The 22,508-nt window shown below is 34.0% G+C and overlaps 2 protein-coding genes across 3 annotated transcripts; one reads left to right on the plus strand and one right to left on the minus strand.

The window, feature by feature from the left end:
• The first annotated feature begins 1,741 nt into the window (after positions 1 to 1,741).
• On the plus strand, positions 1,742 to 2,658 carry LOC145161429 (LOB domain-containing protein 12-like). Its single transcript, XM_079080941.1, has 2 exons — positions 1,742 to 2,007; positions 2,172 to 2,658. Exons 1-2 carry the CDS (start codon positions 1,849 to 1,851, stop codon positions 2,595 to 2,597), a joined length of 585 nt encoding a protein of 194 aa, XP_078937067.1. The 5' UTR covers positions 1,742 to 1,848; the 3' UTR covers positions 2,598 to 2,658.
• Positions 2,659 to 4,451: 1,793 nt separating this feature from the next.
• Positions 4,452 to 9,657, minus strand: LOC145161427 (cytosolic endo-beta-N-acetylglucosaminidase 1-like). 2 transcript variants are annotated; one of them, XM_079080938.1, is made up of 12 exons: positions 9,033 to 9,657; positions 8,557 to 8,694; positions 8,338 to 8,447; positions 8,121 to 8,232; positions 7,922 to 8,029; positions 7,724 to 7,836; positions 7,479 to 7,560; positions 7,318 to 7,398; positions 7,172 to 7,227; positions 6,293 to 7,089; positions 5,060 to 5,166; positions 4,452 to 4,995 (listed from the first exon to the last, which is right to left on the minus strand). In XM_079080938.1, the coding sequence occupies exons 1-12, from the start codon at positions 9,516 to 9,518 to the stop codon at positions 4,840 to 4,842; spliced, it is 2,346 nt and encodes a 781-aa protein (XP_078937064.1). In that variant the 5' UTR covers positions 9,519 to 9,657; the 3' UTR covers positions 4,452 to 4,839. The 2 variants fall into 2 exon arrangements, with proteins under 2 accessions (XP_078937064.1, XP_078937065.1); XM_079080939.1 differs by lacking the exons at positions 4,452 to 4,995; positions 5,060 to 5,166 and adding an exon at positions 5,173 to 5,282 and having other exon boundaries at positions 9,033 to 9,655.
• Between the last annotated feature and the right edge of the window lie 12,851 nt (positions 9,658 to 22,508).

The raw sequence follows: 22,508 nt of genomic DNA on the forward strand, positions 1-22,508 counted from the left end.
AAAGTTGAGATGAGATATGAAGTATATCGATATTATACTCTATTTATAGAGAAAAGAATAGCAAATTTGATATTTTTTTTTTAATTTTTTTTTCTAAGATAATGTTGGATTTTATTAGATAATGGTTTTTATCCAAAAAAATATATACCCTTATCCAAAGAATATATATTCACCCTCTCATTTGATAACACGTGACTTAGAATTACTTATGTGAGCGTTTGTGAGCTGGATTGTGGCGGCAACCTAGTTCACCAAAAGTTATTGAATTTTTTTTAATTAATTACCAACAAGCCGCTCGCCAATATCCTACCAATGGGGGTAGTCTGATAATCAGTTAGGTTAGACTATTATTTATACTAGCTGCTCTCATTAGTTGAGTGTTGATTATTTATATTGTATTATCTATGAGAGAAGTTATGTAGAAAGATCTGAAAGTTTCTGGCGAGTTCTTGGAAAAGATTCAGAATATATGTTATTTCTGAATCATTGTGCTTAAACATAAAAACCCAACAAATAAAATGGGTTTTTATTTGTTGAATAGTTGTGTTATTATTTCGCGTTTCTATTAGATTCATACACAAGTGTTAGGATTTGAGACCTTCATAGTTCATAGGACAATATTAAGAACCGAAAATGGGTCCGCCTGATGAAAATTGATCTCGATTCGACATTAATTCCGGTTCGATCCGATCCGACCGGACCGACCAATTGCTCACCCTTACAAATAATTGCTCACCCTTACAAATAACAATCACAATAACCAAAGTTAACTACAACAACCAACCAACCGAAAAAGACAATAAAATTCTTAAAATTGCAAATAATAATAATAATAATAATAATAATTAAAAAAAAAGTTGTATTAATAAATTAACAAAAACCTCAACGAGAGAAGTGACGATGACATTAGCCCTTTCTAGTTACGTTTAGGTTTGAAAATACATCATTTTTTTCGAATAGTCCAGGCAACACTCGAAGAAAATAGAAAATCAATAAATTAAAATAGAAAAGTGGTAAAGAGAATTATTAAAATATAAAAGTGGTAAAGAGAATTATCAAATTTTATATATTTTCTATTGTAAAATCAGGTACATTGAAGAAACATATTAAAATTTGAAAATATAAAAAAACAAATTAATGACATATTAATTACTTTCTATAATCTAAAATTTAGAATAGTTAATTAAGAAAAATCGAAAATTACCACAAAATGACAAATAGAAAGAATTAATCACAAAACTATATGTGTCAAAACGCATAAGAATATGACACGTGACATAAAAAATTGAAATTTAAGAAAATGAAAACTAAACAAATGGTCCATGTGGATAGTATGTGAACATTTAGTCAATGATCTTTGTCGAGCCCGAAACAAATTAATCAATGTGGAAATGACCAAATACCAAGTACAACCGAAACTTTAAGTTTAAAGGCAAACGCCTTCATATTAGAAACTTCACAAGTTAATAGTAATTAAGACATAGTTGTCTAAATATGACATAAATCCTTTGTATTTATTATAGATTTATTAGATAATTTAAAAAAATAACTAAGATAAGTTAAATATCACCCAAAGCGTACTCAAAGTCTCCCACATCTATAATCTTCTAATAGATCGTTATAGTAATAATAATCATATTTAAATATTAGTTGTTATAGTAATTACAATAGTAAACGCGTCCATCAAAGCTACAACTCACACACCTGCCACTAATATAAATAATACACAAAGACTTCACTTCCATTCTTCACATATCCCCTCAAAAACTTGCTTGTTCTTCTTCTTCTTCTATTCTCTCTCTCTCTCTCTCTCTCTCTCTCTCACACACACACACACACACACACACAATGGCACCAGGGAATTCTCCATGTGCTTCATGCAAACTACTGCGAAGAAGATGTGCCAAAGACTGCATTTTTGCTCCCTATTTTTCATCGGATGAACCCCACAAATTTGCAATCGTTCACAAGATCTTCGGTGCTAGCAATGTTAGCAAGATGTTGCAGGTACCCCCACCCCACAACATCTTTATCTCAAGGATGTTACATCTGTGTGCTCATGGCACTGGAAGACAGAAGTAACATCCTTAAAATGCACAGTGTATACATGTACACTTCATATAAATCATATTTAAATAAAACTAAGCTGATAAAATTGTCACAAAATTTAGGAGCTTCCTGTTTGTCAAAGAGCGGATGCAGTAAGCAGCCTGGTGTATGAAGCGAATGCAAGAATGAGAGATCCTGTTTACGGATGTGTAGGGGCAATTTCGTACTTACAGAGTCAGGTTTCACAGTTGCAAATGCAGCTGGCAATGGCTCAGGCAGATATGCTATGCATTCAAGTGCAACAAGAGTCTGCAGTATCCGCCGATGGTGTCTTGCCAGGTCATCCTGCGTACAGCAATCTGTTAACAGAGGATGGCGTCTCTTCAGATGACATGTCATACTCGTGTATGCATAATAGTAATACCATCATCAACCATCATCATCATCATCATCATCAACATCAGGAACAATACTTGAACTTTACTTGTAACAATGTAATTCAGTACGACACAGTACTAAAGAGAGAGTCTTCTTCTCTGTGGGCATGATGATAAACATTATTTAAAGTGGTTTAATTATAATACAAGTATCTTTTAGATCTTTAACTTAGACTTTTCTTTAAAGTGTTTACAGTTAACAGTTCCTTCTTTGTGTGTTTTGCATGGGTGTGTAAACGTGTGAAAGAGAGTAGTACCCACTTGGGTTTTGTTTTTATTAGAAGTTAGAAGTAGTGCAAGACAAAAAAAAAACAAAAGCAAGTAAAGAGCAGGTAAATGTTTTTGAAAACATGGGGAGGTTTAATGGAGTCAACTCTAGCATGTGGCACAATTAAAAACTATACAAATAAATAAATAAATAAATAAGAAATATCAACGCCTCGATTTTCGTTAAACGCGTAATTATTTGAAAGTGTGTTATTTTTTCGTAAAAAATACATATATATGAGCCCTGATCTCTTAATTCTTCTCAATCCATAAGAAATATATTAAAAAGGACTTAACAAAAGCATCTTTAGACTTTAATTACTAAGTTTCTTTGTGGAATGCCAATCATAGAAACTTCAAAACAACAGTAAACTGAAGGCTAAACTTTGTTTATTAAATATGATCATGGGACAAGTGTAGATAGTGAGGCATATAGAAAACTGCAAGACATTTCGTGCATTAAAGACTTGTACTGTATGGATGCATAAAAGTACAAGTTTGAGGTATGTTTAGAACGTGATCAAGAGAGGTTGTTCACGTGGAGTGGGTGGTGGGTGGAGTAATGTGTTAATGACAAATGTAAACAAAACAACGTCTATGACTTCACTTGTGGTCTACATTTTTTTAATATAAAATGAAGATAAAACCTATCCAATTATTCAAACAAATCCAAATGAATTAGAAAAAGGATAAAAGCAGTGAATACAAGTGCAAGTGAACTTACTAAAAGATTCCTCATTTCTATAGTTTAATTAATGACCAAATCATTTTAAAAAAAAATAAAAAATCAAAAATCAAAACAGCATAAACAAGGAAAGGAAGGGAAACGAGAGGTTTCTGGTCAAGAATGCATCATGAAACATGTGGGACACAACACAAGTTCACAGCGCCCAAGGCATATCAAATGCTTGGAATTACTAGTCAAATCTTACTAATAAAAACAGAAATAGTCAAACTGAGTGGGTGTGGGATTGAAAAGGTTAATAGGAGAATCATCATTGGAGATAAAAATATACAATATAATATTGCATTTGAAACCACTATCTAAATGCTTCCAAAGGTGACAAAATCATCACAAGCCAAATATTTGCATGGGTGAAAATGAAAGGCAAGTCGTTACGTGGTGACAAAATCCTCACATGCCATATATTGCCATGAATGAAAGGCATGTAACGATGATAGATTACTATTGAGGACAAAGAAGAAGAAAATTCAACAGTATAGAAATTAAAATTTTGGAAAAAGACACGATTCACCTTCATTAATCAATATTTGTTTTTGTAATTTGTTTTCAAGGATTAAAAAAAGAAGAAGTAAATAATAGTAAATCTTTGTAGGCATTTGAATGTGGTGGGCTCGAGGGGTAATGCTTCCAAATGTTTGGTTTGGTTTTAACTTTATACTTTTAAAAAGACATTATTACCCTGTTTTGAGTTTGGTTTCTTCTGCAAACAGAAAACACAACCAAAAAGGTTTTTTGGTTCACATTTAATGTCGCAAAAAAGGTGTGCCCAACACCAATATTCTACTTCCTTCTATTTTGTATAATGATTTCTCATATTTTCAGTTATTTCTATACGAGATATATTCAAGGGTTAAAGAGCTAGCAATCTACTTTCATTGTTTTGTTTATGATACCATTTTATCTTCATTTATTCATATTAGAGCATTGTACTTTGAAAAATCTACCCAATAAGAAAACAGTTGAAAGTAGAATGATATATTAGAACAGATTAAAGTAGGATGCTATATAATACACAATACACAAATCAATGAAAGTACATTGCTATTTCCTGTTACAACAACTACATAACTTATACAAGTTATAGAACAAACTTTTTTTTATTAAAAACAAGGACGACATGAAAAAGCAGCATATTCTACAAACCTTCAACATGCAACCGAAGAAAGGGAGAATCCACAAGCTTGGATGATAAATTTAAGACTTGAAATGCCAGCTGGCAACAAAAAGGTCAGATATATAAAAAGCTTCCATTGTCGCCACTCCAAGAAAGTTTGATGATTTTACTGATTTACCCTCTTCATTTTCCACATAAACCTAACATAGGTAAAGATCCAAGTAACATTACAATCTGTATACAAGGATGCACACAAAAATAATCCAGCTTAAACCAAGATAAATCTTCAATTTCAGATTTTTTTCTTCAAGCTTAATGTGGATGGACTCCTTACAACCACACATCTGCTCATCAACCCAGCCTAAGAACTTGCAATTTGGTCCCTGAAAATTTCACATATTTTAGGGTTTTTTACAAATTTCACACAAAGGATGCAATCGATGATACCTTATTGATACAACCATAGAAACACCGCCTTCCTGAGTTGTCCTTGCTCCATGAAGTTTGGATCACTGCTTCTGCTCCACAATTGCATATTCTTGCATTTTTTTCTCCTTCTTACAAGGAAAACCACAGAACAGAGATGAAGGAGGATGGAGGAACCAAAGACAAGTGTGGGCAATGGTGCCTTTGTCTAAGAGGGTTTTCAAAATAAATGACTAAAATGCCCCTGCATGTGGGGAATTTAAAGCCAGGGGTGAAGCATGCAATTTTTCAAAATAACAATGGAAGGTCTGAGTGAATTACAAAACATAGGGACGCAATGCATAGATTGGGGTAAACCACAGGGATGATTCGTGTACTTTTTTACTCAGTGCATTTTATTAACCACTATTTAAATACTTCAAAAGGTGACAAAATCATCACAAAGCCAAATATTGCCATGAATAAAAGAAAGCCAAGTAATGATGATATATTACTATTGAGGACAAAAATGAAGAAAAGTCTGACAGAATAGAAAAATATAAATTTGGAAACAGACATGATTCACCTTCATTAGTCAATTGTTTTTTTTTTTAATTTGTTTTCAAGGATTAAAAAAAAAAAGAAGAAGTAAATAATAGTAAATCTTTGTAGGCATTTGAGTGTGGTGGGCTCGAGGGGTAATGCTTCCAAATGTGGGGTTTGGTTTTAACTTTTAACTTTAAAAAGACAATATTACCCTGTTTAGGGTTTGGTTTCTTCTGCAAACAGTAAACATAACCAAAAAGTTTTTTGGTTCTCATTTAATGTCGAAAAAAAGGTAGTGCCCAACTCCAATATTCTACTTCTTTCTAATTTCTATAATGATTTCTCATATTTTTCAGTTAATTCTTTAGAGATATATTCAAGGATTAAAGAAATAGCAATGTGCTTTCATTGATTTGTTTACGATAGCATTTTATCTTCATTTAATTCTATTAGAGCATTGTACTTAGAAAAATCTACCCAATAATAGATTTCTCAAAGTATAATACCATAATAAGAAAAAATTGAAAGTAGAATGATATATTAGAATAGATTAAAGTAGGATGCTATATAATACTAATACACAAATCTATGAAAGTACATTGATATTTCCTGTTACAACAACATTGCTATTTCCTGTTACAACAACTACATAACTTATACCAGTTATAGAATTAACTTCTTTTTATTAAAAACATGAACATAAAAAAAAAAGCTATGTATTCTACGAACCTTCAACTTGCAACCGAAGAAAGGGAGAATCCACAAGTTCCTGAGAAGCCCCACCGGACCCACAAACTTGGATGATAAATTTAAGGCTTGAAATGCCAGCTGGCACCAAAAGGTCAGATATATAAAAAGCTTCCACTGATGCCACTCCAAGAAAGTTTGATGATTTTACCAATTTACCCTCTTCATTTTCCACATAAACATTGTACTTGGAAAACCCAGGAGACACACCGCTGTTCAATGTCCATAGAATCTTGAGAGAAACCGAACCAGATTTCCAGTTGACATTTTGACTTTTGACATTCCATTCCGAGGCTGGTGGGAAACTCATGTTTTGTGGTGGAGATTTGATGGAAATATGACCAAGAATGGAATAGTATTCCGATGATGAACTTAATTTGGATGAGGTTTTATAGCATACAGCATGGATACCGGTTAATGTGGACCCCACCATTGTGACACTGCTATCTTGTATCACCCATCCAGATGATGTTTTCTTCACATGACGTGGCATTATCACACTGTCAAATTTGCTTGAAAACTGGTTCATGGTGAGTAATGTATCTCCAGATGATGCAAGAAGAATTGATGTTTTGTTTTCCATGTTCATGGTGTTTGTAAACTCAAGAGAAAGACCAATCATAGAGCTCCCATCTGATTTTACAGAGTATGTAAAGTGAACTGGAGAATCCCCCATATGAACTTCTCCTTGAAAGATTCTTTTTTTCAAATAAGCACCATCTTCAAGGGCTCCTTTGAATGTAATGTTCCCTCCTCCACTATAAGATGCTTCCTTCAAACTAAAAATGAAAAAGTATAAATCATTAAATTGTACATTACCAAAATAAAAGGTTTAGAATTTTTATATATTTGTTAACTTACTCAACGGATGCTTGAATCGTTTCAGTCGTGGTATCTCCAGAAAACTCAAGAACAGGCTGTCAAAACACAAAAATGACATTTAAAAGAAAGATATCATATTGTAAGATATGATGATAAGGATAAAAGTAATCACAAAAATATGTTACCTGAAAGCTTTGATTTGAAAGATTGTTCCAAGGAGCATCTGAAACTGATTTTCCATCAACAGAGAAATGGTAACTATTACCCTGTTATGTTTATTATCAGTAAACAAATATTAGTATGTTGTTATCATGAGTATAGGATTGAAACTATGCTTAGTATGTACCCGATCAAAGTTTGAGTAAAATGGAAGAACGTTAGGATAACTTCGTGTTATTCCCCATGATTTTTCAACAAGACTCCACCACCTAAAATACATTATATATATATATATATATATATATATATATATATATATATATATATATATATATATATATATATATATATATATATATATATATATATAAGTAACCACAAATTAAATAAGAGCTAAAAGTTAAAAATAAAAATAATAGAGAAATGTAATACCGATTTTGAGCAGTTTGAAAATCGGGGGGTTGTTTAGTCTCGTAAACCCATCCAGGAGCAAATATGGCTGCTGACACATCATCTTTCTTTATTACATCAAGTGCCACATTTGCCTATTATGCAAAACATATTGGCAATTACAAAAATGAAATTTAAAAAAAAAAATTACGGATCTTGAAAATTAAATAAGCTACATACCGTCCATTGTCCACCACCATAAGTGCCTCTACCAAAAACATCGATTCCCATGTACACATCAAACTTTCTATCACCAGCAACAGCAGCTGACAACTTTGGATAATCTTCCTACATTGTACATATCATAACATCCTTAAAAAAAAAAGGTAGAACATGTAAACAAAATAATTAATAAAAAAGGAAGATAATGATAGAATACCGTCCAGGAATAGTTTGTGAATATGCCATCACATATATCAAAAAAGGGTTTGTTGTAGTTATTCAATTGATTTTGCCAATTAAGTTGACCCTCAGTTGTAACACTGTCATACCTACATACATATAGCCATATAGCCATATATCACATGTTTCAGCTTAAAAAACAACAGAGTATACAATTTGAAAAAAAAAACAATTATAATACTGGAAACACCTACCAGATTACTAAAGATCCAGGTACTGAAGAATGCATAACCTTTGTTAAATGACTGACAAATTCTTTCATAATGGGGATCTTTTCAATATCCAAACTGACCTCCATATTTATCTGTCAAAACAGGGTGAAACAAGATACATGTTCTAGCTATGTCAACAAATCATCATCTTGAAGAATGGAAAGTTATCTGATATATGATTATGAATACGATGTTACTTACCAGCCACCCATCGAAGCCCAATGCAACAGCAAGCTCAGACAAACGCTCAGCATACATGTCAGCAACTGTAGTTGATGCCAGAAACTGATCTGCTATCAGTTTTCCTTCATCCCACTCTACTATAAAAGTTCCCAGGACCTGTAGTTCTGTAAACAATTAGAAACTGTTCCGGATTTTAGGACTCCAATCTTACATATATTGAGGATAAGATCACAACAGAAAGCTACAGCTAAAGAAGTAATATGCATCTCGGAGAGAGAAATTAAAAATGTTGATTATTCAGAAATTCCAGAATAATTTTGTTTAATGGTTTTTCTCCTGGATTTCTGATTGATTTTACTTCAGATCCTGTTACGAATGATTGATGAGTTTCAAAATTTTGAAATGATCTCACATCTCCATGATCAGAGACCAGAAAACTGTTCCAGGTAATTAAGTTATTCAAAGTTCGTAAAAAGTCAACGTATGAGAAATACCTTGACTCCATGTTTATGAGCAGCATTAACCCAACCAGGAGGCGGCAAAGTAACCAAACTATGCGAAAAATAGATGAACACATCCATCAAATACCAATGCCATATTGAATAGGCATCAGCATTACTCCCTCCTTGAACCCACTTATCATCGGTGTACCCTCCTGCCATATCATGGCACACCATAATCCTCCGGCGATTCGGCAACGAAACACCATCAACACCACTGCGACGTAAAGGGACAGAAGCTTTATTGAACTGGAAATGGAAAGAATCGAAGTATGTACGAAGTTTCAAGTCTTCTAAGGTTTTGATTGGGTAGGAGACGGGGACGGACGGCACACGCGGGTCGAATTCGGGTTCTTGGGAGTCATCGGGGTTCATTTTGGGGGAAAATACAGAGAAGATAGGGTCGATGATTGAATTGTAGAAATTGCGAATGGAAATCAGGGTTCTGCGGTTTATATAGGTTCGAAAGAGGTTTAACATAAAAGGATGCTTCAGCAGTCTGTGTTGCGTTCTGGGAGAGACGAATACGATGCCGAAAAATTTGGGTAATGCATGTTCATGTTCTTGTCAAAAAAATAAAAAATAAAAATAAAAATAACTTTAAACGAGCGTTGGGTAGGCGGTAATAAATCGTTAGTCGTTCCCAAGGAATAAATAAAAACATCGTTACTCTTTAAAGAAAGGAATAAATCATACATGGAATGCGATTCCTTCCTTCAAATATATTGATTTTGATTCGTTAATGAGTGGCTCTTTTCTTTTCATTCCGGAATAGAATCGATGACAAATTACGCAAAAAATAACACCATACACTTATTTGATACCAACTCGACATGTGATAAACGAGTTTGATTAGGAGTATCCATAAATGGTGACTTCAATAGATGAAACTCTACCATTGTGAGATGTTACTTTGACAATCAATGGATTTGAAGTTCAATGGTCATTGAACTTTTCAATGGGATAAAGAAAAGTTTTTAATTCTTAAATATTTATTATAAATTACATTTTGTAACATTCTATTGAATTTTGTAGAGTTTAATGCATTGTAGGAAAAAATGATATAACTGTATAGATTGTAGAAAGATGATGTGGTAATCCATTGAAACTTTATGGAGTTCAATTCATTGTGGATGCCCTTAGTCACACTCTCCACACCAATTTTTTTTTGTTACCTCACATGTCATGTCACTCTCCACATGATACCATATTTGCTAGAAAATATCCACCACACCACTTTATTATTATTTTTTAAAAAAAATTAAATGTACACAAAAATTTTTTAATGAAATTAAATGAAGAAATATGTTGGTCACGTAGCCTCTTGGGTTAGATTTTGGTCCTCCATCGGGCGTTCCTTTGTGTTACCTTCTCCACATCAGTTAATGTCTCGTATAAGAGGGCAGTGTTCATCTGTGTGGCCACGACATGGAGGATGTGCCACCTCAACCTCCTCCATGGCGTTAGTACCCATACCAAGCAGCCTTATTCTTTTCATTTTCCCCTCAAAACTAACTATGAATTTTGTCTTTCTATCTCTCCAAATTCCACTCTTTCAACACTTTAGTGTTTAGAACCAACATTACACAACACATTTACAAGGTCTACACAACACATTTACAAGGTCTAAGGTGATGTTTGTTTTTTTTTTTTTTTTTTAAAAACACTTATGACCACTTATTGTTGCGTCGCGCAGCACACGCGTAACACTTGACCCTTCGCAATTGTTTGTTTTTCAGAAGACTTCTGACTTAAAAACTGTTGCGCGTGTGCTGTGTGGCGCAACACTTGATCATATGTTTCAAATATCTTCACACCTTACTTTAACTTATTGCAGCAGTCTGCAGAGGTTAAAAAACAAACATACTTTTTATTACATGTTGCAACCGTTTGATCCCTCTCTGCTACATAGGGTTGCAGAGGTGGTCCGCAGACTTCAGACATTTTCGCTTCGGAAAAACAAACGACACCTAAATCTTAACTTACAACCCGTACCGGCTCAACATGAAAATAAACGGGTTGACACGATACGATATGATAATTAAACGAATCGGATTAGGTCGAGATCTCTCAACCCGTTTAATGTTTTGACATGACATAACACGACACATTTTCTAGGTCTACTTATTTGCATAATTGTTTACTTTTTTTATTCTAAAAGATTTCTATATTAACCTTAGACATGTCAGCCTCTGTCTTAATTTTATTTTCTACTCCTTTTATTTAGCAACACATAAATTTTCATATATGTATATTTCCGCGTAATCCTTTTCATGTATATGATATCGAACTAGCATCTACTATAATAAATGAATGTAATTTTGCCACATGTCAATTTCTAATGAGTTTTGATACTTGTTATTTTGTGATATTTTTCAAATAAATAATATACTTGTCATTTGGTCAATTTCTAATGAGTTTTGATCAATGTTTTAAAAACCGGTTTTTTAGTTGAACCGGTATGATGATCGATTCCCGGTTCGACCGTCGGGTCAACCGGTTTCTACAATTTTCATCTTTTTTCCTATTTTTCTACACATACATACATATATAAATCATGAATTTGACGTTTATTAGTTCAAACATTAAAAATATACATAAAAATAAGTTGTAGATCAATCTAAATACATTAAAATAGCACATAACCATAAGTTAGTGTTTTACATCAATCCATATACGTCAAAAAGAAAATAAAATATAATACCGAAACAAAAAATAGTTTTAGATGAATACAAACACATCAAAAAACATTATAACATTTACCATATGTTTTTATTTAGAGAAAACTAAATAGATTTGAAAAAAAATCACCAAAGTTTATTATACAAATAGTTTTTTTCCATATGTTTTTATTCGGTTTAACCGGTTCAACTGAGTTTTCCTAAAAACCGGCCGGTTCAATCCAGTTTAGAAATCGACATAAAACCGGTGATAGTTGAATCGCTCCCTCCCTCGGTTCCCGGTCCAACCGGTTCGACCGGCCAGTTCAAACCGGTTTTTAAAACATTGGTTTTGATACTTGTCATTTTGTGATATTTTTCAAATAAATAATATTCACATGTTAATATATGATTATTTTCAATTTTTAAAATTAAAAAGTCACATAATACTTATACTTATATATGTAAAATATCAAATATAATAAATATTATACTAAATTACATACTTATATATGTAAAGCCACATAATACTTATACTTATATTTGATTTTTTTTAATCAACCCGTATATTATATAATACACGGGTTTACACATGGTATATTAAAAAAAAAAAAGTAAGAATCAGCATGTAGTAAAAAGTAAGAATTGCCATATTTATTATTATTTATTATAAAGAAACCAATTATATTATCTATTGACCTAAAAAAAGACCAAGCAGAGAAACCAAATAACAATAATTATCACATGATTAGCATTGTCTATCTCACATTTACAATATATAATCACGTTTCATTGATTTATTTTTTTATTCCATAAAAACTTGTATCGGTTAATGGTTATCCCTCGCAATATTTTGGTCATTTATAAAACCATTTCTAAAGATTATTCTTTATTTTGAAAAATCAATTATGGAGTGTTTCCGTATTGAAATATATTTAATAATTAATACACAGTTAATTAGTCAACTGAATAACCGAATAACAAAGAAATTATAAATATAGCCATATTTTTAATTACTTTGCAAATAATAGCCAAAAATTAAGGTTTTAAAAAAATAACCACTAAAAGGCTCTGCGGTTTCGTCAAGTCAGCTTCGGTTTCGCGCTCTAGGGGAGAACACATCTTCGGTCTCATCATACAGGTTGTTTTGTGGCACGTCTTTGGTTTCGCAGTCCATTAGCCTATTAGCTATTTTTTCAAACTTTCAGATTTTCTCTTTGATGGCTGAAGAACGAAACAATGTTGCAAGTGATGTTTTATTTAACTTTTTATCATGTACGCTATTATTTAGTAGTTATGTGTTTGTTTTTTGCCGTTTTTTTCCCGCAAATCGAAAAAATCAGATAATATGAAGAACAAACCCGAAGATGACATTGCGATCTATGGTGGTACAAGTTTGTATGCACGAATTGTGTAAATTACAAACTTGTACCACCGCATATGACAATTCCTCTTCGGTTTCATTCTTCATATTATTCGATTTTTTTGATTTTTTTTTTGTTGTTACTTATTATTCCTTGAACATCTATTAGTAGCTTGTATGATTTTTAGGCTATAATACCGTAGTCAAACTTACATTAGATTTTAAAAAATGGAAAAAAAAAATAGACGACGAAACCGCAACCGAGATGAGAGGAAACCGCGGATGGCCAAATGTCATATGTGATTTCGTCATCTTAAAAATAAATAAATAATAATAAAGTATTAGAGTCCGAGATCAAAATCGATGCCACGAACCAGCTGCCCAACGGAATAAATCGGAGTGTATTTCTCCGGAGTTGACGAAACTGAAGTTGAGTACACAAAATCGCAGATTAGCCTCCATCGTTTGCAGTTTGTGTGGCTATTTTATGAAAAGTCATAACTTTTTGTTAATTTATAAAAAATCAAAAATGAATTATTTTAAACTAGATGTAAGACTCATGTATTAAATGGATTAATTAAAAAAAATTAAATATAAATATCTAAATATTTAAGAACTTTTGATTTATAAGAAAATAAGAAAAATAATGAATTCTTAAATTTGATTTTTTTATCTTTTAAATCTAAATAAATAAACAAAATAAATTAATTAGTTTTAATTTGAGAATTTTGAATTAAGAAGATAAGTCCATTGATGAAATTGATATTCATTTATTATTATATTTATTGTAATTATTACATTAAAGTATTATGTAGAATTTATTAAAATATAAAACTTATAAAATGACATGTTGAAAAGAAATTAATTTAAAATAACCACAAAATGACATTTGGCAAATTAAATGAGAGTGTGACATGTGGCAAAAAAAACATTTATTTATTAGAGTAACTAAGTGTGAGACTCGTGTATTACCCGGGTTGATTTAAAAAAAGATTAAACATTAAAATGTAAACAGAAAATATTTTTTAATATATAACTTTAAAATAAAAAAGAAAGAAACATATTTATTGCAATTTAATATCAGATATATTATATTTAATACTTTACATATATAAATATATGACTTTAATTTTAAAAATTGAAACAAACTAAAATTTGACAAGTGTATAATATTTATTTCAAAAATTCCACAAAATAACAAGTGTCAAAACTCATTAAAGATTGACATGTGGCAAAAAACATTCATTTATTAAGAAGGAATATATGTATGTTTTTTTTTTCTTTAAAGTTAGTAAAAAAAAAACCAATTAAATTGTTCTTTCAATTTTTCTACGTCGCGCCTAGTTTGTTAGTGGCTGACGATTTATTCATTTGTAGGGCCCACTAAGATCATATTCATACACATTGATAGTCCATTTCTGTTCAGTTTCAAAAAGGCCTGACCCATTAACTTACCTTTTTGTTATGTATAATGAATAACCGATATCGTCATAACAAGTTAACGGCATTATACCTTTGATTTTTTAAGCTTATCGATTATGAAAAAAAATGTAACTGATTCCATGATCAATAATGCAAAACTATAACAACGTTATAAAATAGGATCGAATAACAATATAAATTATAAAGTAAAGAAAAAAATAAGAGTGAAGAAAACTTTTATTTCAATACTTATGAAATCATCAACTTTCTAATATATATGGTTCACTATTTATAATATCCAAATAAGATGAAATATGAGTTATAATATGAATGCACATTATGATGGTGTATTATTACATTCATAAAACACATTGAAATGTTTGTTACTAATGCTAAATAATGATGGGGAGTTATGAGAGAAATAGAGAATCTAATGGTCATTCACAAACTAATAATTCATAACCCCCCCCCCCTCCCCTGAATGACGATTGTATTATGCATCGTTAAAACCTTAATAGGTAAAACCTGATGAGAAAAAACATTTATCAAATAAAAAGAGTACATGATTAATAATAGATATTGGGAAAATTGTCTCGTTAAAAACATTGCTAAGAAAACCCAGTGAGAAAAACATAGCTAAGGAAAAAAGTACAATATGTTTTCAACTTCCCCTGATTATCACATCTCTTGATTTCCTTAAAACGTCGCATACCAATGTTTCGTACCATCTTTTCAATTTTGGATGTAGGAAGCGCTTTAGTGAACAAATCGACAAAGTTGTTACTTGATTGAATTTTCTTGATATTGATGTCACGCCCTTTTTGAAGATCATGAGTAAATTTTTTTGGTGATATGTTTGGTTCTGTCTCATTTAATAGACCCTTCCTTGAATTGGGTTATACAAGCCACGTTATCTTCATATAATATGGTTGGAACATCCCTATTAGATGTTAGACCATAATTCTCAAGAATGTGATGAGTTAAATTTCTTAACCAAATACATTCACGGTTGGCCTCATGAATTGCTATAATCTCTGCATGGTAAAAAGATGCAGCAACTAAAGTTTATTTTACAGAACGTCAAAAAATGATGGTACCTCTACAAGTGAATAAATAACCTATTTAATAGACCCTTCCTTGAATTGGGTTATACAAGCCACATTATCTTCATATAATATGGTTGGAACATCCCTATTAGATGTTAGACCATAATTCTCAAGAATGTGATGAGTTAAATTTCTTAACCAAATACATTCACGGTTGGCCTCATGAATTGCTATAATCTCTGCATGGTAAAAAGATGCAGCAACTAAAGTTTATTTTACAGAACGTCAAAAAATTATGGTACCTCTACAAGTGAATAAATAACCTATTTAGGATCGAGTTTTATGTGGATCAAACAAATATCCAACATCTGCATAACCAATTAACTCCGTATTTGATGAATTTGAATAGTATAAGCCAATATCCATTATACCTCGAAGATATCGAAGAATGTGTTTGAATTCATTCCAGTGTCTTATTGTTGGGCAAGAATAATATATTGCTAATAAGTTTACGGTAAAAGATATATCAACTCTCGTATTATTAGCAAGATGCATTAGTGCACCAATAACACTAAGATATGGTACTTCGTGACCAATAAATTTTTCATGTTTTTCACAAGGCCGAAATTGGTCCTTTTTGGCATCTAAGTGCCTTACCACCATCGGCTTACTCAATGGATGTGAGTTATCAATATAAAACTTTTTAAGCACCTTCTCTAGATAACTTGATTAATGTACAAAAGCTCCATTTTTGGTGCGCTCAATTTGAAGACTCAAACAAAACTTTGTTTTACCAAGATCTTTCATCTCAAAATTTTCTTTCAAACAAAACATGGCATTTTCCAATTATCCAGGAGTTCTAATTATGTTCAAATCATCTACGTAAACAACAATTATCACAAATTCTGATCCGGATCTTTTTATGAATACACATGAGCTTAATTGATCATTTTTATAGCTCTCTTTCAACAAAATTGTACTTAAGCAATTGAACCACATACGACCAGATTGTTTCAATCCGTACAAAGATTTATTTAATTTTACCAAATATATTTCTCGAGAATTAGAAGTTTTTGCTTCTGGCACCTTACCCTTCTAGGATTTTTCATATAAGTATCATTCTCAAGTGAACCATACAAATAAGTGGTAACTACATCCATTAGACGCATCTCCAATTTTACATGTATTGCCAGACTTATTAGATAACATAATGTAATTGCATCAACCATAGGAGAGTACGTTTCTTCATAATCAATTATGAGCCTTTGGGTAAAACCTTGTGCAACAAGTCTTGCTTTATATCCACAACTTCATTTTTCTCGTTTCTTTTTCGCACAAATACCTATTTGTGTCCAATTGATCTTACCCCGTTTGTCGTACAGACTATAAGTCCAAAAAAATTTCGTTGAGTAAGAGAATTAAACTCTTTGTTGATTGTATCTTTCCATTTTGTCCAATCTTTTCTATTTCTACATTCCTCTATAGATTCAGGTTCAAGATCCTTATTTTCTTCCATAATCTTGTGCACAACATGATATGAAAAATTATCGTCGACGTTTGTCTTATTTCGGTTCCATCTTATTCATGTCTTGACATAATTTATTGAGATCTCTTCATTTTCATAACTTTTGGGTACCTCAGTTTCTTTTGTTATGTCATTGGGCTATTCTAGAGCTTCATTAGTTTTCTCTTTTGGACCATCAATTATATTTGCTTCCTTTTGTTTTCAAGGATCTTTATCTTTGGAACCGGCTGGTCTTCCACACTTCAGGCATGCCTTAGATTTATTTATAGTTGTATTTTTTTTCCTTCTGGGATATCAATTCTAATTGGATCATTTACAGCTGGTACATGAGACTTTATTACTCTCTTTGGGTCAGTAAATGCACATGGCAATTGATTTGCTATATTTTGTAAATGAATTATTTTTTTCACTTCAAGTTCACATTGAATTAATGGAGGATCTAAAACTGAAAGTGATAATTCATTCCAAGAGATTTTATTTTCCAACTTCTTTATTTCTCCCCCCTAATGTTGGAAAAAACGATTCATCAAAATGACAATCGTTAAATCTAGATGTAAATAAATCTTTAGTTGATGGTTCTAAATATTTTACTATAGATGGAGATTCATATCCAACATAAATTCTCATTCTTCTTTGAGGACCCATTAATGGGTACATAAATTACACATCCAAACATCCTTAGATGGGAAATATTTGGTTCCTGAATGCAAACAGTTGAATATGGGAGAACTTATGATAACTAGTTGTCTGATGTGTATAAGTGATGTTGCATGTAAAATTGCATGTCCTGGTGTCGATGTAGGAAGTTTAGAATGCATTAGTAATGGTCTTGCAGTTAATTGAAGGTGTTTGATTAACGACTCAGCTAAACCATTTTGTGTATGAACATATGCAACAAGATGTTCAATAGTTATCCCAATCGACATGCAATAGTCATTAAAAGCTTGTGAGGTAAGTTCTCCAACATTGTCAAGTCGAATTTTCTTAATTGGGCAATCAGGAAAATGTGCCCTTAGGCGGATTATTTGTGCAAATAATCTTGCAAAAGCGAGATTACTACTAGATAACAAGCACACATATAACCATCTAGTTGACGCATCTATTAAAACCATAAAATATCTAAATAGTCCACATTGTGGATGAATTTGTCCACATATATCCTCTTGAATTCTTTCTAAGAAACTAGAGCTTTCATACCCAACTTTGTTCAATGATGGGCGATAAATTAATTTTCCTTGAGAGCATGCAGCAGAAGAAAATTCATTTTCTTGAAAAATCTTCTGGTTTTTCAAGGAATAACCACTCGATGTTTCAATCATTTTACACATCATAACTGATCCGGGATGACTCAACCAATCATGCCAAGCTTTGAAGGTGTTATCATACATTTTATTTTCAATAGCATGAGATTCAATCATTATAATAGTTGTATAATACAATCCGAAGGACAATACGAGTGTAATGCCCCGTTTATTATGTGAATAAATAAGTAAAGACTAATAAATGAATCCTGGTCTTAAAATCCATAGTATTTAGTAGGGCGTTGGTTTTTGGGAGCCAAATGTAATTATTTAGATTATTTGTGGGTTAAAGTGTAAATTCGAGACTTATTTTGTAAAGATTTTAGATGATGGGGGTGTTTGGTATCATTGGACCTAATTTGAAAAGGATTTGTAGAGGGAGGGGCGGTTTGGTAAAATTAGGACTTAATTTGAAGAGATGTTGGAAGCTAAGGGCTGAATGGTAGGTATTGGACTAAAGTTGAGAAGATTTCATGGAGGCAGAGGCTAAAAGGTAAGATTTGGATTTAAATTGGAAAAGATTTGGTAAGGAGGGGCCTATATTGTTAAAATGGATGTAAGTTTGGTGAAACATGGGTTACACCCGTCACCCCCCCCCCCCACCCTCATGCAGCTACACACACACACACACACACACATATATATATATATATATATATATATATATCTAAGTGTATTGGAAAAACCCTAACCCTAGAAGATAACACCTAGCTGCCACCTTATACCTCCAAGTCGTCGGCCGCCGACCCCGCCCCTCTAATTCACTTTCCGACCAGCTAGCGGTCACTGACGTCCACCATTCTTCCTCTTATTCTTCTTCTTCAGCCGCTATCGAAGGTGGAAGACATCTAGTCGTCGTTGCGTTGCCAAGCTCGCTCCAGCCGCTCCTTCGCCGTCCAAACACCACAACAACGCCACCATCGGACGATCGCCATAGCTGCCCGAAACGAAGTCAGGGCTATGTTGCTGGCGTTCTTGGACATTCCTCTTTCTCCTTCTTCTTTTGGTTCGCATTTGGGTGGCTGCCTCGGCCCAAGTCCGCCGTTGTAGCGCTGTGGAACCGTTGTATTGCCGTTAACGAAGACCGAGCAGGGGTCATCTTCGGTCGTTGTTGTTGCTGCTGTTCGCCAGTCGAGATCGCAAACCCTAGCCGCCACCCCCGTTGTCGGGGGCTGTTGAAGACAATTAGCCGCTGCCGCCTCTATCCGCCGCCTTCCTGTCGCCACCAGCCACCGTGGAAGGTGGATGTGTGTGTACTGCTATGTGTTTAGGTGTGTGTTGGCGTGCTGTGTTTTAGCGTGTGTGATGTATGTAGCTTCGTTTGGCCGGAAAATTGAGAAAAGGCCACCACCACCACCGTGAGGTGGTGGCTGCCACCACGTGCCACCGTCGGCCACCACTAGGGTGGTTGTGTGTGTGTGTTTGTTAGTTAGTGCGTGTGTGTTTAGTTTTGGGTTAAAGCTTTGTAATTGTAATTAGCAAAAGGATAATGAAAAATGAACCAAACTATCACCATGAGGTGGTGGCCGCCGTCGCGAGCCGCCATTGACCACCACTGCCCGAGGTGGTAGTGGGTGGTGCCCCACTAGCAAACCCTAATTGACCTAATGAAACCCTAATGGGCTTAAAGATTAGTTTTGGGCCTATTGGGCCATGTTGGGTGGGAAACCCTAATTAGGGTTTAGAAAACCCTAATTTTAGTTATGTGGGCCTTGGACTTATTGAGACCCACTTTTGGGCCATTGGGATTGGATTGTATATTAAGCCCAACTACTCCATATCTTTTATTTAGAAGAGTGATGGACTTAATGGATTAAGTCCTTAATGGGTTAAGTGAGAAACACTTAACCCTAATTGTTATTTTATGTGAAACCCTAATTTCACTTGGGCTTTGTGTTGGGTCTTTCTATTGGGCTCTGGTGTTTGGTCCAATAGTGAGTCATCCAAGAACAATCAAATGGACTAGAATAATTTAATGGGCTTTAGGGTAAGGCCCGTGTGAGGGTTTGGACCCAATTTGGAAAATTGGGCCATAGAAAGGCCATAGTTTGGGCCTTGATGATTATGAGATGATGGACCATTAGAATGTCAAGTGTTGGACCAATAATAAATGATTGGGCCTTAAGGCAAGACCATGTAGAGGTTGGACCCAAATTGGAAAATTGGGTCATAGTTGGGCCTTGGTTCATTATTAGACTTTTGGGCCTTGGATTGGGCCCTGGGCTTGAGTCAAGCTAAGATAGGGGTAAAGTAGTCTTTTACCCCAAGTATGGGCTTATGGATATGAGTTGGAACCCTATTTATTAATTGGGTGTTATTTTGATATTGACATATCGGGAATCTGTCATCCAGCAGCTATGGTTCATCAGCGGGACTTCAACAGTGTGAGGTGAGTTTTCCTCCAGTAGGAACGGGTCTAAGGCACCAATGCCGGCCCGTTTATGTAGTTGCAGTATGCCGGGGTAAGCCCGATGCAGTTTATATGTTCCGGACTTCGGTCCGATGTCGGGGCGGTCCCGAGAAGTAGTTATGTATGCTTGATGTCTTTGTGATTCATGCATGTTTATGTTATGTGTTATATGTTCCAGACTTCGTTCTGATGTATGGCAAGCCCGATGTAGTATATGTGATTATGTTTATGTTATGTTCAGTTTATACCGGACTTCGGTCCGATGTCGGGCGGGGCCCGATGCAGTGGGCGAGGCCCAAGTTATTCTGGACTTCGGTCCGATGCCGGGCAGGGCCCGATGCAGTGGGCGGGGCCTAAATTTATGTCGGACTTCGGTCTGATGCCGTGCGGGGCCCGATGCAGTGGGCAAGGCCCAGTATGTGTTATATGTGTTATTGTATGGTATGTGGTAGTTTGGGGGAGCTCACTAAGCTTCGTGCTTACAGTTTTAGTTTTGGTTTTAGGTACTTCTAGTAACAAAGGGAAGGGCTCGGGATGATCGCATGGCACACACCACTGCTTTCAGCCTGTAATTGATTGAGACTCTGATATATTTTCTCATTTGTTTTTGATACAATATTTGATATGAGATTTTGAGATACATAACACTTGGTTTTCTTATTGATTATGGATGATTATAGTTTTTATAATATTTTCAAAACGAAATTTTTGGCTTGTGTTTTTGGGATGTTTCAAGTTGGTATCAGAGCCTTGGTTTGAGTGATTCGAGCACACTCTCGGGTGTGTCTGAACTCAAACTAAGGAAGTGGTATAAAGTTTTCAAAAGAAAAACCATGTTTATAAAAGGATTTTGAAAATAGAAAAGAACTTTGAAAAGAGAAAAGGGTATGGTGCATGCAATCAGCCGAGCTCAAGTAAGTACTCCCAAATTACCCATACAAGTTTATGTTATGATATGTTTTTCAGCTTTATGAGAACAACATGCTAGATTAGGACTAAGGATCTAGGAAGGATGCCTTATGGGCCTGTTATATGTGTACCAGCTTATTGAGAACTGCATGCTAGTACAGATTAGTCAGTATAATAGCCAGAGTAGTATATGCTTGATTATATGTACTCAATGCCCGAATGATGCTTGCTTTGTGCTTTTATGAGTTCTAGTTGTCTTTCACTAACTAGTAAAACGAATATGTTAAGTTACATATTGCAAGGACTAAATAATTTCAGAAGGTTAGGTCTAGCTCTATTTCGCAGCTCTTGTTTGAGTCCAACCGTTGTAGGGTAGGATCTCTCATTCGAAGAATTATCTAGTCTGCATAATATGTAATAATATTCGCGAGCTAGTTAGGGGAAGAAAGCAGGGACTTCTTATGCAGCTGATGGCGGAGAGTGGGTTGGTGAATACCCTAGGGAAGGCCTAGGATGAGAGTAGCAGAGAGCAGTAGCAGTAGAAGGGACTTGGTGGAGTCAAGACAGTTCTTGAGCAAAGTACGGATAGATGTGGAAGGTAGTATGGGCTCGTACTACTGAAAGCAGAGGATCCGTACTCGAATCAAGGAAGGCTGAGATAAGACCAGGGAACTTGTAGTGTGTGAGATCCCTTGAGTTTTGACGAGTATTATGATGTTAGTGATGGTATATTACCGAGCATAGTGACGCTACGTGGTAGACCAGATGGCAGTTCTGCTGCCGGCGAGGGATCAGGCTCGGACTCTGGAGCCGTGCAACTCGATGATCAGATGA

The sequence above is a fragment of the Lactuca virosa genome, chromosome 2 (genome assembly GCF_052849685.1).
Source record: "Lactuca virosa cultivar CGN04683 chromosome 2, Lactuca_virosa_CGN04683_v6, whole genome shotgun sequence".
NCBI lineage: Eukaryota > Viridiplantae > Streptophyta > Magnoliopsida > Asterales > Asteraceae > Lactuca > Lactuca virosa.

Excerpts from the sequence above, each read along its gene's own strand:
- LOC145161429 (XM_079080941.1), top strand. The coding sequence starts at position 1,849 with ATGGCACCAGGGAATTCTCCATGTGCTTCATGCAAACTACTGCGAAGA. Across the intron at positions 2,008-2,171 it reads ATGTTAGCAAGATGTTGCAG|GAGCTTCCTGTTTGTCAAAG; the intron begins GTACCCCCACCC and ends CACAAAATTTAG.
- LOC145161427 (XM_079080938.1), bottom strand. The coding sequence starts at position 9,518 with ATGTTAAACCTCTTTCGAACCTATATAAACCGCAGAACCCTGATTTCC. Across the intron at positions 8,695-9,032 it reads CTCATAAACATGGAGTCAAG|GTCCTGGGAACTTTTATAGT; the intron begins GTATTTCTCATA and ends ACAGAACTACAG. Across the intron at positions 5,167-6,292 it reads TCTTCGGTTGCAAGTTGAAG|GAGAAAAAAATGCAAGAATA; the intron begins GTTCGTAGAATA and ends CCTTGTAAGAAG.